Source organism: Anolis sagrei, chromosome X (assembly GCF_037176765.1).
Source record: "Anolis sagrei isolate rAnoSag1 chromosome X, rAnoSag1.mat, whole genome shotgun sequence".
Classification (NCBI taxonomy): Eukaryota; Metazoa; Chordata; class Lepidosauria; order Squamata; family Dactyloidae; genus Anolis; species Anolis sagrei.
This window is the reverse complement of record NC_090034.1, coordinates 39,157,526-39,181,301: the sequence shown is the minus strand read 5'-3', so window position 1 is coordinate 39,181,301 and position 23,776 is coordinate 39,157,526. Positions and strand designations below refer to the sequence as shown.

At 42.4% G+C, this 23,776-nt stretch overlaps 1 protein-coding gene across 1 annotated transcript in view; it reads left to right on the top strand.

The window, feature by feature from the left end:
* The window catches only part of TMEM132C (transmembrane protein 132C), a 270,374-nt gene that overhangs the window by 160,601 nt on the left and 85,997 nt on the right, over nucleotides 1-23,776 (top strand). Inside the window, exon 3 of the mRNA XM_060785593.2 lies at nucleotides 2,850-2,996. Coding sequence (XP_060641576.2) covers nucleotides 2,850-2,996 — 147 coding nt within the window. The remainder of the gene's footprint in view (nucleotides 1-2,849; nucleotides 2,997-23,776) is intronic.

Sequence of the window (23,776 nt, the reverse complement as noted above, 5' to 3'; positions counted from 1 at the left end):
TATACCTATGTGATGATGTTGCATTTCCTTCTGAAGTTAAGGCTGGAGTAATCTTGGTTTGATCCACATTTTTAAGTTAGCTGTCCTACTGCTCACTTACCAGATGAATATGCAGACTGGAGCACTATAATTCTTCAGACTGTTCACTTTGCTACATTTTGCAATACAATCTCACTGGGCGAATTGACACTAAATTTGGACACAATACACCTATTATTTATTTATTCGCATTATTTCTACCCCGCTCATATCAGCCCAAAGACGACTCAGAGCGGCGTACACAATCGGCACAATTCGATGCCATAAAAATACATACATTGATAAACAAAAAGAATCATTATAGTGCAATTAGACATAAGACAGTGCATAATAACAATATTAAAAACTAAAAACTATATCCTCTCATTCAAGTCCTTATCCATTCCATCGTCTTGGGCCGTTCCTGGGTCATTTTCCAATTCAAGTTTGTCTATTTATTCGGAGGTTCCAAATGCTTGCTCAAAGAGCCAAGTTTTTACTCTTTTCCGAAAGGTCAGGAGGGAGGGGCTAATCTAATATCCCTAGGCAGGGAGTTCCACAGCTGAGGGGCCACCACAGAGAAGGCCCTGTCTCTTGTCCCCGCAAGACATGCTTGTGAAGCAGGCGGGATCGAGAGCAGGGCCTCCTTGGATGATCTCAAATTCCTGGAGGGTTCGTAGGAAGAGATGCGTTCAGATAGATAAGCTGGGCCGGAACCATTTAGGGCTTTATAAGCTAAAGCCAGCACTTTGAATTGAGCCCGGTAGCAAACTGGCAGCCAGTAGAGCTGGTTCAGCAGAGGAGTTGTAAGTTCCCTGAGCACCGCTCCTGTTAGTAACCTGGCTGCTGCACATTGGACCTATCAGGCCAACAAGTGACCATCACTCATAAAAACACTGAAAAACTCAGCAGAAGAGACTAAAAAAGCCAAGAAATTAAAAATACATTACAATGCATGTGCAAAACCACATATATACACACATACACACACACAAAACACATATACACAGACTGGGCCACAGCAACGCATGGCAGGTGATGGCTAGTGAAATTATAAAACCATAGGCCACTAGATGGAGGTAGTGTTCAGTCCAAGCTTGTCTAACTGCTTATCCAAAGCCTTCTGTTTTCTGCCAGCTGTTATTTCTACTACAACTATGACTTATCTGTCTCCAAGATAAGTTCAGAGGCTTCAAGATTGAAAAGGTTTTAGTCGACTCCTGGCCTCATTCTTCAACAGTCTTTCTCTCAATAATTTCTCTTGTTTCTCCTTCCAACCCTCCTCCTTCCAGCTGTTCTCAGTGTTTTCCCTTGTCTAGCCCAGCTCCATGGCGCCACCCTCTCTTCTTTACCCCCTCTGAGGCCCCTTCCACACAACTGTATAAAATCCATATTGAACTGGATTATCTGGCAGTGTGGACTCAGATATTCCAGTTCAAAGCAGATATTATGGATTATCTGCCTTGATATTCTGGGTTATATGGCTGTGGGCACATCCAGACAGCCCGTTTATTGCGGTCACTCCCACAATAAAGAAGGGGCTGTCCAGATGATGTCCTGGACAATTCTTGAATTAATTTGCCACAAACCAGAAAAAACCCTGGTTTGTAGCGAATTAATTAGATAGTGGGTTTATTCCGTGTCTTCTTGGAAGGCGCAGAATAATAATAATAATAATAATAATAATAATAATAATAATAATAATAGCTTTATTTTTATACCCCGCCAACCATCTCCCCAAGGGGACTTGGGTCAGCTTACAAGGGACAAGGCCAAAAAATTACAAATAAAACGCATCAGATTAACAACATCAGATTTAAAGATATAAAAACAATCACAACTGTAAACAACAACAAAACAATATGGCTGAAATAAAGAACATAGCTGAGGTACAGACTCACTGAATACAATACATTCTGAAAGGAGTGCAAGAGAAGTGCAACAATCAAGTAGACAAGGCTGGAAATACTGTCATCAAAAGTGTTGAGGTAGACAATAAGAGGGCCGACGTAAAGTGCTGAACTTAAAGTAGGGACAGGAAAATTACTGGTGGACTGCTTAATCAAAATCACAGCGGAACATCCAGGTTTTTAGTTGTCTCCAGAAAGAGGACAAATTGGGAGCCTGTCTGATCTCCCTAGGGTGGGAGTTCCAGAGTCAGGGGCCACCACCGAGAAGGCCCTCTCCCTCGTCCCCACCAACCGTGCTTGAGACGGCGGAGGGAGATAGAACAGTGCCTCCCTGGATGATCTCAAGGTACACACTGCTTCATAGGGGAAGATGACTGCAAGATACTGCAGTCCAGACACCATTCCCACAGTTTTCCAGACTAGATTAGTCCAGACTACTCCGGATTAGTCCAGAAAACTGTGGTAATACCCACCCCCTCCCCCACAGCCCCCAAACCCCTTTGAAAAGCAAGGAAAACTTACCTGGCCTCCGGTAGTTTAGAAATGATGTGCCAGGAGAGCGGGGGGGGGGAGGAAAATCACTCTCCCCCCTGCTCTCCTGGCACATCATTTCTATGCACCGGGAGAGCTCCAGCTATAGTCTACTGGGCAAAATCAACTATACTGCAAATGCTTACTTTGCGTAATGGGTTGAGCCTCCCCTGGGTATGGTGTAGTTCTGTTGGTAATATTATTAGGAATTGTCTTATGTTTTCATTGATCTGTCCAACTTTTTATGTTACACCATGAGGAAATGCCTCTTCTGACCTTAAAAGAGATACTGATCACTCTCTGTCCTTTGTTCCAATGAGCAGTGGGTAGTGCTGGACAGAAGTATGTCATTTCAAGCTATTTATGTTTACATACTTTCCTTCTCAACAGGGCTAAAGTGAAGAAAGGCGTAAATATTCTGAGTGCTAAGGCAAGCGATCCACAGCAGTGGGATGTCACACAGGAGGTTGGCAATGGAGGAAAACATTCAACCACAACGGTGATGTGTCAGAGAATAATACCGACTCCAAGAAGCAGGTGAGTGCTCGTCACAATTTCAGTATAGTAGACTCTCATCTTACTCATGATAATAGAAGAATATGCAAAAAGGTTTCTACTCAGACTGAAGCTATTGGAAGGGCCAACCATTCTCAGCTTCCAAAACTGAACTTCACTGGTCATTGTGAGAAGCTGGATATTTACAAGATGAGTTTTTGATTTTCTCTAATACAGCTTTTTTCATATTTCTGGTAGTGCCTCCAGGTATACAGTAGTATATTTCTGGTGGATCTTTTGTCTGATCCAGCATAATGATTTCAGCCTTTCTTATATTTAGAATGCATTAAGACCATTATATAAAGAAATACTACCCTTTCCTTTCTGCCTGATATTTTGCCCACCACATCCCAGTGCGAAGCAGCAAGCTGATTCAGCACACACAAACACACACTACTAGGTCCTGTAGTGGATAGGCAATCCACTGCAGGCCCAAATGTCATAGCATCATAGAATTGAAAGAGACCTAGCCCCCTTCTGCACTGCCATATAAAATCCAGATTATTTGCTTTGAACTGGATTATATGGCAGTGTAGACTCATATAATGCAGCATAATTATACAGGGAGTATGATTTGCCCAAGGACACTTAGTGGGTTCCAGTTGCCAATTAGGTATTTGGACCCCGATCTTCTGGAATCCCACTCTAACACTGATTCTCTCATTTTTAGTCCAACAATCACATCACCCTTATTCCCTCATTCTTTGCCAAACCATGGGTACATCAAGCTTAATACTGTCTTCATGGACAGATTTTTTTTTTATTTTGAGAAAGATAGCAGAGACAGGGTAGGAAGTGGTAGTTAGGGCTTTCTATTTTTCTTGTCTCGACTTTTCTATCTCCTTTGTTTCAATGCACTGTACTTCCGCTTTTCTATCCTTCTGTTTTAGATTTAAAAAGAAGTGTTCACTCTTTTTTCCTTTTTTTAACATCATAGGGACCTTTTTTGTATGAGTTAACAATGGAAAAAGATGAAAGGTGTAAGATGTTAAAAATGTCCCTGTTCTACATCCACTCTTGTACCTTTCTCCATTCCTCATATCTTCACAATAAAAATTATATGAAAAATACCGTCTTCACAATAACAGCTCTCTGGGGTTTCAGAAAGAAATGTTTCTGAGCTCTGCCTGGGAATACCAGAGATGGGACCTGTGATGTGCAAAACATATGTCTAGCTTGTGAGCTACTGCCCCTCTCCGAATAGGTCTCTGTGGAATGACCCACTGATGGAGGAGCACACATAACTATGAGTGAACCATTTATCTTTCCCAGCATGCCCTGTTGAGGCCTGGTCTGAGGAAGAGGAGGGGGACCCTTTGGTGATGAGGACTGAAGTAGAATCTGAAATCGAGCCCACTGTTTCTGTAGTGCTTCAGGGAGAAGGTCATTCTTCTTGTGATTATGGGAAATGCTTAACAGACAAATGTGATTGTAGTGAGAATGTTTCCCATGAAACGCAGCCGTATGCTCAGCCTGATCCTGGGAATGATGTAAGGGAGGAGAGAGAGGCTGGGTTGTTGCCTATATCCCAGCACCTTCAGTTAAGGTGAGATACTGCTAGGCAAAGGCAATTAAGGTTCTCACTACATCTAAAAGATAAACCAAAAAGGTCAGGTAGTAGATTCTTAGTGTCCCCATGGAAATGAATTAGTTTATTAATTCAGCTTCATGAGTTGTTCTTTGTGAGAACAACTTTGTATTTTCAAAAGAAGATTATCCTGTGTTAATGAGCTCCAGGATAGGAGATTTTCGGTCTTGCTTTCATGTCATGTTTCCTGGTTTGGAATTGGAGAGTCACATTTTGGATATAGCTTTTAGTCTTAAGTTCTGTGGGTTTTTGGCTTTACTTTCTATAGTGATCTGTGTGGTTTACTGCTTCAAGAATATTTTAACTATAACCTGCATTTTGGAATGTTCTTTGAAACCAGTTTTGGAATGTATTCATACTTCTGCCTTTTATGTATACTTATGTATACTTTTTCTAGTTTTTACTTTGGAATGTATTTTTGAATTAGGTTTTCCTATATTACACTGCTTTTTACAATACACTTTAACTCAGTAGACTGCTTCCTTGTTGTCCGAGCATTATTTTGAGTGCAGAGGTGTCAGATCAGTGGCTGGGCTGTAACATGCCCCAGCACAACATCACACCTTTACACATCAGTTATAATCTGAATAAAAAGGTTTTAGCCTGTCGGCAGAAGGACAACAAAGAGGGGGCCATTCTGGCCTCGTTAGGCAAGAAATTCCAGAGATGAGGGGCAACCACTGAGAAGGCCCTTTCTTACATCCCAACCAACTGTAGTTACAATGGTGGTGGAACTGAGAGAACGACATCTCCTGAGGATCTCAGGGCTAGGGAGATAATGACCTGCCAAATAGCACGAGTCATCTTGTATTTTATAGGTCATATCCAAACACTTTGTGCCTGGAAACAAACTGGCAGATATTGGAGCTGTTGCAGCAAAGAAATTGTGTGGTCATATTCAGCATAATTAGCAGCACCCATGTGCAAGATTGAGATCTACTAACTTCCAGTGTTCATGGCATTAAAAAACTCTTTGATGCCTTGGGAAACTTAGATATCTCCTGATATCTCTCCAGGACCTGAGAAAATACACACTTCCCAAAGCAGCATTCAAAGTTCCTTGGTGTATGTTCCAAGCTGAAGAAGAAGTTGATGGTTAAATGGCACTGGATTCCGATAAGGCTACTATGTGTTACAAGTTCAGCAGATTCACATTACAGAGCAGGTAATGACAAAGTCAGCTGTAACATCACTTATTCCAGGGTGCTTTCATCAAGCGTCCAGACGTTTGCCTGGCTTCAAGGCCAATTTATTACTGCTGTTGGCACACTGTTCTTTCTACAACTTCCCCTTTAATAATCTGCCATAGCAACTAGTTTATCTGGCTAGGGTTTTTCAAATGGACACTTTTCTTCTCATTGTTTTTAACACACCAGGAGCACCACCTGTATGAAGGGTGGTGGTCTGTGGTCAGCTTTTCTCCCCTTCCTCACTCTGACCATCTTTGGTTTATGATCAAATTCCGAGGGAATACATTCACCATGCAATTTAGGAAAAACAGAGAAGAAGGGACAACATGATGTATAGCCAAGAAACGATAGGTTTCTTTCCACCATACTCAACAACTGAAGTAACTTACAAAGAAGAACAGGTGTTGGGATTAATAAACAGCGGATTTCAGTAGTAGAACATCACACTGTTGACCAATCTGGCTTTCAACAATGGTGAGAAGAGATAAATCAACCAGGCAATAAGGCATAAAGGGAGTAGGGATGGAGTACGGTGGGGTGGATATAGAAATCCCCAAAGCAAAAATTATAAAAGAGTAAATAAAATTCCTGTTAGTATTCAAAAAGAGTGTTGCCAACCTTTTGTATTTCAGTGCATCATTGAGCAGTTCCAGACAGCACCAAATTGCACGCTTTAATTAGGGAGAAAAAAAAACCTGGGATCCGTGAGGAGGTCTCAGGATGTCTGACTCCGTAGTCCACACTGCCTGCTTTGTCCCGGAATTTTGCAGCCCTCAAGATGGCTGCCGCAGGACATCCAGCCGGAACCGACCAATCAGGATCAGACATTTGAAACTAGGGAAGAAACCAAGATAAAAAAAAATCCCATGCTTTCCTAGTGCAAGGACAGGCAGGCAGTCGAAGATGCAGATTTCTAGCTCAGAACCAGGATATTCCTGCACCTGCAAATCTAATGTTTTTTACTGTTTGCAGCAATTGCTTCCGCTTTTACAGGGAACAGTGTCTGGCCACTGTTCTATTTGCTGTGGGAGCTCCTGGGATAAAGGTAATGTCTGGGCGGGCCCATTGTCAGCCATTAATAGCAAAGTCCCTTATATACACATTCAAGATCCTACCTGCAGCAGATTAAAATGACAGGAGAAGTCAGTGCTCAGACAAAGATCATTCACTGAAGTGACCACTATGATCTCACTTCTGTTTCATGCACACAATGCACACATTGTACAGGGTTAGTCAAAATGCATAGGCCTGTATTTTAACACACAACAACACAAGGCACAACACTTCACTTGCTTCCACTCAGTTTTGTCTCACCTCCAGCTTTATCATCCACCCCAGTCTCTGTTCTGAGATGCAAGATTGATAATCACGGGGAAGGTAGGTTTGAAGTTGCATCTCATTGATTTTTGTTAGTTTCTGCTCTCCAGATTAATGGACTGAGGCAACCGTTTTTGCAATCAAAGCAGGAGGGATTTGATCAATGAATTTGCTCAGTCCCAGAATGTATTGGATTTCTATTGTGAAATATACAATGAGTACAGCTCTCCGAGGAATCAGTATTCCACAAAGTCTTTGATCTTGTTTGAAGCATAGACCGTTACATAACTGCACCTGTATTCAGACTTCTGCCCATATCCCATTTGTAAAATGGGAACAGTTATACTAATCTGACTCAAAACTCTAAGGATTCATGAACTAACATAGGAAATGTACTGAACTCTCCCATCCCTCACCAAAAAAAGAGTGATTCAAACAGCCCTGTTTGGGACTGTAACTCCCAGTAATGGTCACTCTACAGTTTTAAATATTGAATGTCCTAAAAAATGACACGGCTCATGTCTGTGGTTTTACAAACAACAACCACAATTTATCTGTACCCCGCCCTATCTCCCCATGGGGACTCAGGGTGACTTCCAACATAGTATGTATATGTATGTATGTATATGTGTGTATATATATATATACACATATATACCATAAAAATTTAAAACAAAAGACAATACTAAACATTGCTCAATAAGTTAGAATAAACAGTTGCATTAAATAATTATCATTAAAAGCAATTAAAAAACCAGCCGAGATACAGTGTCATATCAGTTCCCTTTCAGGGACTCTCAGGCTTCTCCCACTGATGCAGCCTAGAATGGCATTGGTCTTTTCAGCCTGAGCATCACACTGTTGGCTCGTGTATAGCTCGTCATTGACTAAGACTCCTTTCATAGAATCTTAGAGTTGGAAGAAACCTCTAAAGGTCATCTAGTCCAACCCCCTTCATTCTGCCTTCATGCAGGGAAAGCACAATCAAATCACCCCTGACAGATGGCCACTCAGCCTCAATAATAATAATAATAATAATAATAATACAAAGATAGTTGGAAGAGACCCCTTGGGCCATCTATTCCAACCCCTTCTGCCTTCGTGTAGCAAAAGCACAATCAAAGCACCCCTGGCAGATGGCCATCTAACCTCAACAACAACAACAATACTGCAGGTTCATTTTTTACAAAATAATTGGGCAGAAAAATGACTGCAGATCATTATTCTTGGCTTCTACAATGCTCGGCTTCTGCAATTCTAGAGGTACAAAACGCATATTCACTCAAAAGAGATCTCAGTTTCATAACACCTTTTTTATCTTGGCTCCATTCTACTAAAAATGTTCTGCGAGAGTTTTAGTCTACTCCCATGGACTCTCAAGAAACTCTAGGTGTTCAATTTAATAGTGCTAGCTTGAAAGAATCTCCTCCATTTTTTACCTCCTAGTAGTGGACCTCATCACACTAGAGAAAAAATCCACTTAAAATCCAATTTCTGCCTCCTGCAGAATTCTGGGGTTTGTAGTTTAGGGAGGAGCCTCTAACAGCCTCACTAAACTACAAACCCCAGAATTCTGCAGGAGGCCAAAATCGGATTTTAAGTGGATTAATTCTCTAGTGTGATGAAGTGGTAAGAAAATTTCAGCAAGTTATTACTCAAGCAACAGACGCTCATTCTTAGGTAATAATGGTTACTCTCCTTCCTCCTCTTCTTCCTCCTCCTCCTCCTCCTCCTCGTATTATGGACCCATAGGGGCATGGAAAGCTATGATCAGTCTGTCTTTTGCTCTGCTCACATAATACCTGATGCAGAAAAAAGGGAAACTCATCTCCTTTGAAGGTTGTGGGAACTACATAATTGTTGTGGGCAGGGGAAACAAATATGTGGTGTTCATAATGCAAAGAGTAGGAAGGAAGTAACTTTAAGCACTTAAGAAAGATTCATTCTCATAACTTTAAAGCAGCTTATAGGCTGGTCCTTCCACCAGGCTCAGGGTTGGGATGGGGAAAATCTAAAGAAAGGAAGCGAGACTTCGATTTCACTGCAGATATCCATCCATCACTTGGGCGGTTTCATAATCAGGATGATCTCCAAGATGTGATATAGATGCTTGCCGGCCGTCCTTTTGTGAATTTCAGCTCAATATTTTTTGTGCCATTGGATTACAAAACCAAGCCAAATAAACAGCCCAGGCAGCTCATCCATCACAACTTTAATTTTGAAGCTAGAAGGAAATGAGTAGCCTAACAGAGCCTTGTATGTTGTCATTTCAACATCAATTTCAATAGGCAGTCACAACGTCCCAGTGCCATGGGCTGTGTTTCATTTTTAAAATTGGAAAAGGGTATGTGTGTGTGTGTGTGTGTAAAAACGACCTGATGAGATTTGATGGGAATGTATGTAATGTTGGGGTGCACGGAACTAACTTCACACCAACATTATTTGAATCTGAACTGACATTAATGAATGAGGAAAAAGGACTAGGAAGTCATGAGGGATAGTTGAGGAAATTATCCACTTACTATGCAGTGGCGTTGCAATAAATGCCATTGCATATAGCTGGACGCAAATGACATCCAACTGTATCTCTTCTTTCCACCTGCTGCTAAGAAGGCTGTTCAGGTTCTGAACTGGTGCTTGGCAGCTGTGACGATCTGGATGAGGGCGAACAAATTGAAATTGAATCCAGACAAGACAGAGGTACTCCTGGACAGTCATGAGGCCAAACAGGGTATAGGGTTACAGCATGTGTTGGAAAGGGTTACGCTCCCCCTAAAGATGCAGGTTCACAGCTTGGGAGCTCTCCTGGATTCATCACTGAGCCTAGAATGCCAGGTCTCAGAGGTGGCCAGGGGAGCTTTGGCACAATTAAAACTTGTGTGCCAGTTGTGCCCCTACATTGGAAAGCCAGGCTTGGCCATGGTGGTCCATGCTCTTGTTATATCCCGAACAGACTACTGCAATGCACTCATGGGGTTGCCTTTGAAGACTGTTTGGAAGCTTCAAGTGGTCCAATGGGCAGCAGCCAGATTTCTCACCGGAGCAGCGTACAGGGAGCATACAGCCCCCTATTACACCAGCTCCACTGGCTGCCAGTCTATTACCAAGCACAATTCAGAGTGCTAGTTTTAGCCTATAAATCCCCAAATTGATGCGTTATTGCCCCAACCTTATTTTCCATCTTCATCGCTATGATACTTCATCTTGTTGATGGGAAGCTTCCCACCGGAGAGGAAATCATCTATCAGACAGATGGCAAGCTATTTAACCTCAGCAGACTGAAAACCAAAACCCAGGTTGCAACAACTCCAATATGCCGATGACATCATAATTTGTGTGCATTCAGAAGAAGACCTACAAGCCACTCTAAACACCTTTGCAGAAGCATACAAGAAGCTCGGCCTCTCATTGAACATTGAAAAAAACCAAAGTGCTCTTCCAGCAGTCACCAACCAACCCATCTGCAATCCCAGAAATACAGCTTAATGGTGTAACATTAGAAAATGTTTATTTCCGCTACCTTGGCAGCCACCTCTCCACAAAAGTCAACATTGACACTGAAATACAACACTGCCTGAGCTCTGCGATTGCAGCATTTTTCCAAATGAATCACAGAGTGTTTGAGGACCGGGACATCCATAGGGATACCAAGGTGCTTGTTTACAAAGCTATTGTCCTCCCAACCCTGCTCTATGCCTGCGAAACGTGGACTATCTACAGACGTGTCATGCAACTCCTGCAAATCTCTTTGGAAGACAGGCGGACCAATGTCAGCGTGCTGGAAGAAGCAAAGACCACCAGTACTGAAGTGATGGTCCTCTGCCATCAGCTCTGCTGGACTGGCCATGTTGTCCGAATGCCCAATCACTGTCTCCCAAAGCAGTTGCTCTACTCCGAACTCAAGAACGTAAAACGGAATGTTGGAGGACAGGAAAAGAGATTTAAAGATGGGCTTAAAGCCAACCTTAAAAACTGTGGCATAGATATCGAGAACTAGGAAGCCCTGGCCCTTGAGCGCTCTAGCTGGAGGTGAGCTGTGACCAGCAGTGCTGTAGAATTTGAAGAGGCACGAATGGAGGGTGAAAGAGATAAACATGCCAAGAGGAAGGCGCATCAAGCCAACTCTGACCAGGACTGCCTTCCACCTGGAAACCGATGTCCTCACTGTGGGAGAACATGCGGGTCAAGAATAGGGCTCCACAGTCACCTACGTACCCACTACCAAGACACCGAACTTGGAGGACAGTCGTACTCAGACAACAAGGGATCACCTAAGTAAGTGACCCAGCTTCCCTGTCTATACATATCTCTCCCTCTATTAACCACCTAAAAGGATAAGATCTTCTGCTGGGGGGCTGCTCTCGGTCCCACCTCCTTTGCAGGTGTGATTGGTGGGGACAAGAGACAGGGCCTTCTCAGTGGTGGCCCCTTAGCGGTGGAATTCCCTTCCCAGCAAAATTAGATCAGCTGCCTCCCTCCTGACCTTTAGAAAGAAATTAAAACTTGTCCATGGGACCTGGTCTTTGAAGATTAAATGCAATAAGTGGATACGAAATAAGTGCAACACAATTGGTATGGCTTTTGGACTTTGACTTTAATTTTGTGTAGTTTTAACAATAGGTTTTTAATGCATAAATGTTTTTGTCTTGCATTATTTTAATGTAGATGCATATTGTTTACATGTTTGTTTATATGGCATTGAATTGTTGCCAATTTGTAAGCTGCTCTGAGTCCCCTTCGGGGTGAGAAAGGCAGGGTATAAATATAGTAAATAAATAAATAGAAAGAAATAAATACAGGGAAAAACATATTTGGTGTTTACAAGATGGAACTTGTAAACTGTAGTACTGTTGAGTACTTGCTTTTAGGATTCCAGCCAGCCACGTGCATGTATTTCCCTAGGGTATTCCAGTCCATTTCCTCTTCATTGGTTTTTATATTTCCCATTACAGTAGTGGTAAGTCAGTATTCTGTGTCAACTGAGCATCTTCAGTCCTCATAGAACAGCTTTTTAGTCTTCTCTGAACATCAAGGTTTTTCATTCTGAAGAATTGTTGTACAACTCTAGATGGTGGAATTTTCTCAGTCATGCTGAGCACTTCCCCTTGGCTGTCAATCTGTTTCATTTGAATTTAAAAAAAAAGAATAAACACGAAATATCAAGGAAAGGGAGCAATATGTAAGATTCTATCAAGTGAATGCAAAGATGTCTGTGATATCTCCCAACACATTAACCACTTGGCTACATTATTTTAAAAGTAAAAGGTGTCTAGATGTGTTAGAACAGGAGTCCTCAAACTTTTTGAGCAGACAGTCGATTCATGGTCCCTCAGACTGTTGGGGGGCGGACTATAGTTCAAACAAAAACATGAATGAATTCCTATGCACATTGCACATATTTTATTTATATACAAAAATGTGGGGGGAAATACAACATTTAACATGCAGAACAGTTTTAACCAACACAAGCTTACCAGTATTTCAGTAGGAAGTGTGGGCCCACTTTTGGCTGATAAGAGAATCAAGTTAATTAGGATTGTTGTTGTTGTTGTGTGCCTTCAAGTCATTTCAGACTTAATGCAACCCTAACACTAAAGTTTGGGGTGGTGGGCAGGTAAAGGATCTTGGAGGGCACACCTAGCCAGAGGGCCTTAGTTTAGAGACCCCTGTGCTAGAAGCTATGGTGTCACTAGGATTGGTAATGCCACAACTCATGGTGTCACCCCATGGATTTCCTCCCATCCCTGACCATACAGAACTGTGTTTCAAAATTATGGAGCCAGTTCCCAAGCAATATATTTTATGATGGCAACATGTTACAATTGCACCAACATTTACAAACTGGTTTAATCTAGTTATCAAGATTTAGTAACCACTTTGAGCCAGAAACACACCTAAAAAATAATGGAGAATATCTCATTAGAATAATAGAATCATAGAATCAAAGAGTTGGAAGAGACCTCATGGGCCATCCAGTCCAACCCCCTGCCAAGAAGCAGGAATATTGCATTCAAATCACCCCTGACAGATGGCCATCCAGCCTCTGTTTAAAAGCTTCCAAAGAAGGAGCCTCCACCACACTCCGGGGCAGAGAGTTCCACTGCTGAACAGCTCTCACAGTCAGGAAGTTCTTCCTTATGTTCAGATGGAATCTCCTCTCTTGTAGTTTGAAGCCATTGTTCCGCGTCCTAGTTTCCAAAGAAGCAGAAAACAAGCTTGCTCCCTCCTCCCCGTGGCTTCCTCTCACATATTTATACATGACTATCATATCTCCTCTCAGCCTTCTCTTCTTCAGGCTAAACATGCCCAGCTCCTTAAGCCGTTCCTCATAGGGCTTGTTCTCCAGACCCTTGATCATTTTAGTCGCCCTCCTCTGGACACAGTCCAGCTTGTCAATATCTCTCTTCAATTGTGGTGCCCAGAATTGGACACAATATTCCAGGTGTGGTCTAACCAAAGCAGAATAGAAGGGTAGCATTACTTCCCTGGACCTAGACACTATGCTCCTATCGATGCAGGCCAAAATCCCATTGGCTTTTTTTGCCGCCACATCACATTGTTGGCTCATGTTTAACTTGTTGTCCACAAGGACTCCAGGATCTTTTTCACACGTACTGCTCTCAAGCCAGGCATCCCCCACTCTGTATCTTTGCATTTCGTTTTTTCTGCCTAGGTGGAGTATCTTGCATTTGTCACTGTTGAACTTCATTTTGTTTGTTTTGGCCCATCTCTCTAATCTGTCAAGATCGTTTTGAATCCATTAGGCTTATGTTGCTGGTCACCATCTTACAGATGACTAAGTCTAGGGGTTGTTTGTGGGCTGGGAAAGAGTTTCATTCATGGGTGGTTTGTGGTTGCAGAGATATAATGATTTCAAATTGGGTCCACCTTTTTGAAACACCTGTATAAACTGCAGCAGCTAGGATCATTACCACTCTTCCATCTAAGTACTAACCAGGTTTAACCCTCCTTAGCTGCTAGGATCAGACAGGATACGCTTTTGGAGTATTTACCTGAATCCTATTGTGCACTCTCTCTGTGTATGGCAGTTTTGGACACAGGGGAGGGCCTCTCTAAAGAATATCAATCCAGTGGTCCAATCGAGAGCTCCCCATTCCTTGTCCCTGTGGGTCATACATTACATTGCTGCATTGTCTACACCCGTGCCCACCCCTAGAAGTGTTATGCCCAGCTCAGATAGCAAGGATGAAGAGCCAGTAGAGATGGAGGCCAGCAGCTCCTAGGTTTTGGGACTTAAACAATTACTCTGTTTATGACAAAGAGGCTGTGAGGGAATGTTCCCAATGTTCTTCTAGAGGTTTTTCCCATTAGGGCAGGGAAGAGGGGAAATCACTGCAGAACAATGAAAGCCAGCAGCAACAGCAGAAGTAGAGCTCTGGAACCGGCCCTGGTGAAGGAGCAGGTAAGGAACACTGCAACCACCAGGCAAGGATGGATGTGTTCCTCCTGAAGCCTTCATCCCACCCCTTGTGATGATGTCACCCAGTATGGTCCACACTTCCCACATGCATGGAGTTAGGAATGTGAAATGAGGTTGTCACAGCTGCAGTGGACAATAAATTATTTAAGGTGGTGACAATCAAAAGAGACTGTAAAGAGCTCCAAAAGCACATCTGGAAGACCATTATCCTCGAGCTCTCCAAAATAGGAGAATCAGTGTTAAAATAAATAAATAGATAGATAAATAAATAAATAAATATGCAATAAAAACAAAAGTATTGCAGAGTGAAGCCAAAAACGAATGAACCTCCAGGTTGTTGTAGGTTTTTCGGGCTGTATGGCCATATTCTAGAAGCATTCTCTCCCGATATTTTGCCTGCATCTGTGACAGGCATCCTCAGAGGTTGTGAGGTCCTCCACTGAACCTCTACTTCATATAAACACAGATGAGATGCAAGCTGGCTGCAACTGATCAAGGGATCTAAGACTTGTGGCTGATATCCCTTTGAAAATATCCGTCTGTGTGTGGCAACCAACAAAAGACAAATTCCAAGGTGGGCAGAAGGAGAAAGGCCATCAGAAATAACCCTGCCCATATAACCCTGAACTTAGACAAATCCATCATGCAACCTTAACTGAATTGCTATGTACAGTTCTAGTCACTGAGATCAAAAAAGATCTTTGAGAGTTAGAAAATGTGCAGAAAAGGGAAACTGAAGTGACTAAAAAACTGGAGCAACTCTCCTGTGAGGACAGATTGCAATGTTTGGAACTGTTTGGGAAAGGATAAAGAGGCAACTAAAGGAAGACGTGATAGAGATGTAAAAATTATGCTTCTCCCATAACCTTAAAACAGATGGTCATCCACTAAAATGTAGTCAGGGCAGATAAAAATAATAGAGCATAGTTAAAGAGATCACAGTTCAAGTTTGGAATTCACACCATATGATGACATATTGGTTGAGTACTTGGAGAGCTTTGGAAGGGAACTAGTTAAATTGATAGAGGATGGGTCTATGAGTGGCTATTACTGAGGATGAATAAAGTCCGAAGTGAATACATACCCAAAGTCTCATCAAAGAATACCAGAGTTAGTTAGATCGTTGATATTTGAGTAGAGTCTACTATAATCCATTCTAATAGGATGAAGAACATTACTTCTCAGAAAAAAAGTCTGGTTCACTGCATGGGACAGCTACATATAGAGCTAAAAGTTCCTGGTTCTAGCACGGACAATTCCAGACATAAGTAACAATGTTCTCACATACTATCTCTACATTTAACTACACACCATGAATTCCCTTTTCGCAGATTCTGTCACACTGTCTGACCTGACAGCCATTGTAGGACATGGCAAGCTGAAGAAATAAAAAGCCATATGGGAATGCCTCTCAGCTTCAGCCAAATGTGTGTCCATTTTTGACAATTTAATATAGTTTCTCAAAATGGCTCCTTCTAGAATAATTATTTCCCACCTCAGAAATTGTCTATAGTATAATAGGCTTTGAGGTTAGTATTATGGGTTGAGGCTTAATCTTTCAGCATTAACCTACTATATCATCCTTTCAATTGTTTCTAAACTGCATATTGATCCTCATACTTACGCAGATTTAGAACTGAACATGGAGACACAATTTTGTAGTGGCTTTTGATTTGTTTGCTCCATGTTAAAAGGAGAATTGACCATGTGTGATGCTGACAATGCTTACGGTTCGGGGCTTCATTGGACCTATGAATGAGTTTTGAGAATGGTTGGGCTCTGCTGAAAAGAAAATATCCTTTCCCAGTATGATTTCAGGGTGGTCAGTGGAAACGTCAGTGCATTTAGAATATCTTTTACACATTCCCTTTAAGTTGATTTTGATTATCCACAATAGCATTTTCACCTAGCCAAGTGTGACTGCCTTGAAAGTAATGCTCACTTTCTTTGGCTAAATTACACAGCCAAAAGTTTAGCCAAAGAAAATGAGCATTACTTTCAGGGCAGTCACACTTGGCTAGGTGACAATGCAACTCCACTGTACCAGCAGCATTGTCTGCATGCCTGATCACCATCTCCTAAAGCAGTTACTCTACTCCCAACTACTCCCAAACGTAATGTTAGTGGACAGGAAAAGACATTTAAAAATACAGTGTCCCCTTGCTACTTCGCGGTTCGCTTTACGTGGACTCGCTGTTTTGTGGATTTTTAAATAAATATTAATATAAAGTATTTACATTACAATGGGCCTCAGAAAGGGAGGCTGGTGTGCGGGCCGGGACTCCCTCCACCAACTCCACTTGCCCTCCCGCTACTTTAAGTACTTGTGCCTGCCTCCCTGGACTCCACAGACCCCGGCAGAGCAGCAGCCTGAGGCACGGTGGGGAAGGCCTGCCTCCCTGGCCTCCGTGGACCCTGGTAGAGTGGTGACCTGAGGCACAGTGGGGAAGGCCTGCCTCCCTGGCCTGCTGCTGCTTGTGTGGATCTGGAGGCGGGTTAGGAAGCACGAGGGCTGGACTGTGCATGCACATTTCTTATACATATGCTAAAATAATGTATAAATATTACAATTAATATCGTGGGTGGTCCTGGAACGGAACACCAGCCATAAGTGCGGGAACACTGTATGCTTAAAGCCAAACTTAAAAACTGTGGCATAGACACCAAGAACTGGGAAGCCCTAGCCCTTGAGCGCTCTAACCGGAGGTCAGCTGTGACCAGCATTGCTGCAGAATTCAGGAGAAACATGCCAAGAGGAAGGCGCATCAAGCTAACCCTGACCGGGACCGTCTTCCACCTGGAAACCCATGTCCTCACTGAAGGAGCACATGTGAATCAAGAATAGAGCTCCACAGCCACCTATGGACCCACCGCCAAGACACCACATCTGGAAGACCATTATCCTCAAGCTATGAGGGATTGTCTAACTGATACACAGCCAAAAGTGAAGCCCTCGGTGGCACAATGAGTTAAACCCTTGTGCTGGCAGGACTGCTGACTGAAAGGTTGGTGGTTCGAATCTGGGGAGTGGGTAGAGCTCCCGTCTATCAGCTCCAGCTTCTCATGCAGGTACATGACAGAAGCCTCCCACAGGATGGTAAAACATCCAAGCTTCCCCTGGGCAACATCCTTGCAGACGGCCAATTCTTTCACATCAGAAGTGATTTGCAGTTTCTCAAATTGCTCCTGAAAAAAAAACCCAGCCAAAAGTGAAGTGTATGTTAGATTTGATGGTGTGTTAAGAATCATGCACACGAATCCGTTTGTGTCCCTCCATCAGGCTGAGGCTGGGAAACCCAACTGGCCTCATTCAAAAACCCCTCCTCAGTTTTGAAGGCCTTATGAATGAAAGCTTAGTTGGAAAGCTGTCACTCATCCATCAAGCCAAGACTAGCAGGTTCACCAGCTTCGACCTGATAAAGGAGCTAGGCTTCCCTTTCCTGTTGACATTACATTCAACAACAAATCTTTTGTTTTTTGCAATGCGCACTTTCAAAATTGAGATGTGCATTACAATTGATAGCATGTTAAACTTAAGTAAATATGGGTATCAGGATGTCTTCTCTGTATCTATATGATCCCAGATTGGCTGAAACTAATGTAAAAAGAGGCAGTAAACATTTTCCCTCCCCCCCCCCCCCCACCACTGTAGCACTGTAGACTCATATAATCCAGTTCAAAGCAGATAATGTGGATTATCTGCTTTGATAACTGGCAGTGTAGAAGGGGCCTGAGTTTCTGCTCTTGACTCCTCAGTTCTTTAAAACTCATCATGTGGCGATACGGAGTAGGATCTTTTTGGCAGTGATATCCACTTTGTGAAATGCCCTCTGGGCTGAGATTCTTAGGACTTTCAACTCAACCTGTTTGCTCAGAAGGCCATTCAGCTGAAACCCTTCCATCTCCTTGTTCGGAATATGCTACGGTTTATTTTTCACTCTCTCTGCATGATTCCACTTTGTGCATTGCTGTTTGGCATGGTTTGGGTTTTCATGGTAGCAGCGTTTTCTAACTCTTGATTCCTGCATTTTGTGGATCGGGTTTTATTTTATGTACATTTTATTGTAAACTGCATTGTTGGGAAACATACAAGACAACAAAATTGATGAGCTGTGAAGTGGCTTTGAAATGAAGAGCCTTGAAGTGTTTTTCAGGAGAACCTCTTTCATTTTTGCTACTGTTATCATTTTCATTAATTCTTAAGCTGTTGTTGCTCCTGCTGAGTGCATTCAAATTGTTTCCTACTTAAAGCAGTCCTAAAGTGAACCTATCATGGGGTTTTCTTGCCACAATTTGTTCAGAGAGATGTTTCCATGTGCTTTCATCCGGGGCTCAGAAAGTGTGACTTGTCCAGGAGGCTTGTTTTGGCTGAGGGCCCTTCCACACAGCCCTATATCCCAGAATATCAAGGCAGAAAATCCCACAATATCTGAGTGTAGACTCAGAAAACCCAGTTCAAAGCAGATATTGTGGGATTTTCTGCCTTGATATTCTGGGATATAGGGCTGTGTGGAAGGGCCCCGAGTGAGAATTTGTACCCTGGTCTCAACGCAAACTATACTTCTTCTATATACTGGTTCTTAAGTATATAGAAGAAAATATGTAAAACACAGTAGGAAAACTGCAATCAAAATGAGTAGTAGTACATGCCAATTAGCTTCCGAGCACAATTCAAAGTGCTGGTTTTAACGTACAAAGCCCTTCACGGTTCCGGCCCAGTTTACCTGTCCGAACGTATTCTCCCCATAAACCATCAAGAGCTTTAAGATCTTCCGGAGAGGCCCTGCTCTCGCTTCCGCCACCTTCACAGTCACACTTGGTGGGATGAGAGACAGGACCTTCTCTGTGGTGGTCCCCTGGCTATGGAACTCTCTCCCGAATGAGGTTAGGTCTGCCCCCTCCCTCCTGACCTTCAGGAAGCAAGTGAAATCCTGGCTTTGGAATCAGGCATTCGCAGAGTGATGGTTGGTACCAGTGCAGACTAAGAGCTATTGGGTCACAATGTGCGAACTGAGTTGGATGATAGGGTTGTTGTAGGTTTTTTCGGGCTATTTGGCCATGTTCCAGAGGCATTCTCTCCAGATGTTTCACCTGCATCTATGGCAAACATCCTCAGAGGTAGTGCGGTCTACCTCACTACCTCTGAGGATGCTTGCCATAGATGCAGGCGAAATGTCAGGAGAGAATGCCTCTAGAATATGGCCATATAGCCCGAAAAAACGTACAACCACCCTGTGATTCTGGCCATGAAAGCCTTCGAGAATACATTGAGTTGGATGATGTTTTAATTTGGCAAATTGGCTTATATGTATTTTTAACTTATATGTATTTTTAACTTATTGTATTTGTATATTTTTAAACTGTTATTTATTGCCTAGCATTGAATTCTTGCTGTTAGCCGTTCTGAGTCCCTTCACAGAGGTAGAGAAGAACGGGATATAAAAATTCTAAATAAATAAATAATAAATACATATGAGCAAAGTAACAAGGGTATGGGACGGAGGAAGAATGGTACTAAAGAAAAATATCTCAGTACAGGCAGTCCCTAAGTTACAAACATTCAATGTATAATGACTCATAGTTAAGAAGAAAAAAATGTGTAAAAGCCAAAGTATGTATGCAAGTATTTTCATCTGTCTGTACCACAAAAGCTGTTGCTACATGAAGTGGCCCTCTGTGATATCACTGGGTTGGCTGTTGCTAGATGAAGTGGCCCTCTGTGATGTCACTGGGAAAGAAAGGTGAGATGTGTATGAGGGGAACGGAGGAAGGAAAGAAATAAATGCAACGAGAGCCTGTGGACAATTGGCATCAGGGCTGTAGCTGGGGGTGGGGGGTGGGGGGGTGGGATTAGGCGTTCACACCCCACCCCCTGAAAGTTTTCAGGTTAAAAAAACCTGTAAAACATGATGTTTTGCTGCTTAATTTGTTAAATCATAACGTAATTTGATGTTTAATAGGCTTTCCTTAATCCCTCCTTATTATCCAACATTTTTGCTTATCCAACGTTCTGCTGGCACGTTTATGTTGGATAAGCGATAATCTACTGTATAACTTACCAATTAAAAGTAATTTTCAGTTATTTTAAGACTTGAAACTTTGTAACTGAAATAGAAATTTGATTTTATTAAATCTATATAAAATATAGAATGCACCATATAATTTAAATTATTTTGTGTTATGGGACTACTTTTCATGATTTGCTAAAAAAGTTTCAACCCCCTCCATTTTTTTTCTGGCTACGGCCCTGATTGCCATGAAGACGTTGTGAGAGAGGCCCTCTCTGAGCTGGAGAAGGAAGAAAGTAGATAGGTAGTGGTCCCAATGACACCAGGGCAACACTGAGTATGTATATTAGGAAAGTAATAAAATAAAGGAACCAATTACAAAAGAATTGTGAAAACATCTTAGATTTTGTTTCGCAAATATTTTCGGTCTTTTGGAATTTCTTTAAAGTTGCCAACGTTACGAAATCCAGTTGACACTCAGATAGAGCAAAACTGGAGGAGACATCAAAATGCAGGAACGATAACAGAACGGAAGTGAGGAAAGCTGCTCATCCCTCCTGAGTTACTCTGTTCCTGGCTTGAGGCAAACTAATTTCCATTAGAAGGGAATCCAGGCCAGTGAACACTTGGAGAAATTTGTTCTTCGCTGTTGGTAGTGGCTGTGCATTGTACTGACCTCCCGCTTCTGATCAATTTTCTTTGTGCCGTAGGCTTTTTAGAAATTTCTCCCCCTGCCCTTGTTTCACTGTCGGAAAATGACTTTTCAGACATGACAAATGTCACCTCGCTTCCTTCCAAAAGAAGAGACAGATGTTCAGAATAGAGAGAGACAGAGGCAAGAAAATAGAACAGTCTTTTAACAGCCCAAGACTCTTTTGAACTCTCTTTCTGTAGTTAAGAGTATTGAGTGGCAATCAATAGAAGAGAGAATATCTCCCATTTGTTGTTCTTCAATCATTCCGGCTAACTGTTATGGCTGTAAGTTGAAAGCTCTTTTAATATCCTATTTATAGGGAGAACATTTTATTAACTCCAACAGACAGCGGGGACTGCGGGTTTGAGTTTGGTTTTGTTTCCCTGGAGGAAATAGTAAAGCATGACAGGTAATTTGGTAAATGAAGGCAGTCAGCAAACATCTGTTGAAGATGATAATGTCTGAGTGCTTTTGCTGTTTCTCCCCCCCAAAAAAGTAGTTACATTCAGTTGGGATTAATTTTTCATTGTCCTCCCGTTAAATAGGAATCACTTATACAGCTGTCTCCAACAGAACCTTCATCACTTTCCTCTGCTCCCAGATCATAAAAGTTGGGTGGAGGGGAGGTACCAAGTCTATCTTCTTCTGAAAAGTCTGGAAACCAAAAATGTGTGTAGTGTACACCTGAAGTGGTGGCATTGGCTGTTTTGCATGATTAAGGGGAAGGTGGTGATACATGTTCTCTGCAGCAGCAGTTCTCAAACTTTTTCAACAGTGGGGCTTTTTTCCTTGTAGAACTACAACTCTGTCTTGAGTGGAAACGTTTAAGGAGTTCTCATCTAGAGGAGATGTATTCGCTAGGTGTTCTGGGATTTAACTGGTGTTATTGGATTTAACTTTTTCTCACATTGCAGATCAGGGCAGTCGTGTCCAAAGTAGCATTTTTACTTTGTCTTGATTCAGCCTTATCCACAGGATCTAGACCATGTCCTTTATTTTGTCATTTTTTTTAGAAAAAAAGATAAAGAAGAAAAGAATAGAAGTTGTTTCAAAGATCAAATCTATAAAAAAAATTCAAGTTCTTGCTGATTTCTATCAATATGTTTCTTGATGTGCTTTTCTGAAGCTGTAGTTTGAGACTCAACTTGACATTTATGTCAAATCTAAATTCCATAGAAGGTCAGAACATGGTTTAAAAATTACTAGTTGGACAGATTAAAAAGAACAACATGAGAAGACGCACATCCTGGCAGAAATACAAATTGAACAGGAAGACTGATGAACTTTACTTTCAGTCAGCAGTGGAAGACAAGTCATTTTCTCAGAAGCAGATGAGCACATTTTTACCGTGTTTCTTTAGTCTAACCTTCTCTAAGCAACTTTCTTTCAGATTTGTCTAATGCAGGGCTTCTTAAACCTTTTCCACTTGTGAGCCCTTTCCACCTGAGAAATTTTTATGTGACCCCAGTATATCAGCATATAAAATAGATATGAATTCAGACATTTACTGAGAATAAATCAGCATTTGTAAGGGTTGCTAAAAAAAAGTCTGAGTTTCCATTTTATAAAGTACAGAATCCACAACACTAGGGTTGTGCATGGAACTGGTTTCTTTTGTTTCATCCATTCTTTCATTATTTTCGTTACCTTCAGGAGCACGTAACAGGAAGGCCCCTCCCAGTACAAAAATCATCTCGACACGAAAGCAAGTGGGAGCTGATCTGGGCTCCATGCCTGCTTTTCGAGAACAGCCTCCTTGCCTTTAAAAGCGTCCGTGTGTGGCATGCAGGCCCAGAAAGTGCATGTGACTGCCTGCTGGCGAGTGCCTCCTCTGAAACAGAATTTGCCTCTTTGCCATGGAAAGAGTGTGTGTGTGTGGCGTGCAGGCCCAGAAAGTGCACATGCACCTGCCTGCAAATAAGTGTGTCCTCTAAAGTAAAAAATGAGAACTTGCCTCCGTGCCTTGGAAAGTGCATGTGGTGTGCAGGCCAAGAAAGCGTGTGCACCTGCCTGCAGCCAAGTCCTTCCTCTAGAGTAAGAATAAGAACTTGCTTTGGAAAGCGAGTGCGTGTGTGGCATGCCGGCCCAGAAAGCATGTGTGCCTGCTTTCAGCTGAGCGCTTCCTCTAGAGTAAGAAGTAGGTAAGAAGCCTCCTTAAAGTGCGTGCTTGCTTGTAGCTGAGCATTTCCCCTCTAGAGTAAAACAGGTTAAATGCATAAAATGATGGGAAGGGGAACCTAGGAACCCTCCCTCCCCCCAATGGGCTGTTAGAAAATGGATCTTTCAGTACTGCAGAGCGACAACAGATATCTGCCCTCCCGATTTCAGGAGGCTCCCAAATAATGGATTGGGGCCCCCACCAAAAGCCGAGGCATGAAACAGGGCAAGGTTTATCCCAAAAGCACAACCCTAGTAAACACTGCAAAGACAAAGTCATGTAAATGTCGAAAACAGCCATTAAGTGCCAACACTGCTAGCCTAACTTAAACTGTGAAGCTAAGCTTCTACCCTTCAGATGGACACA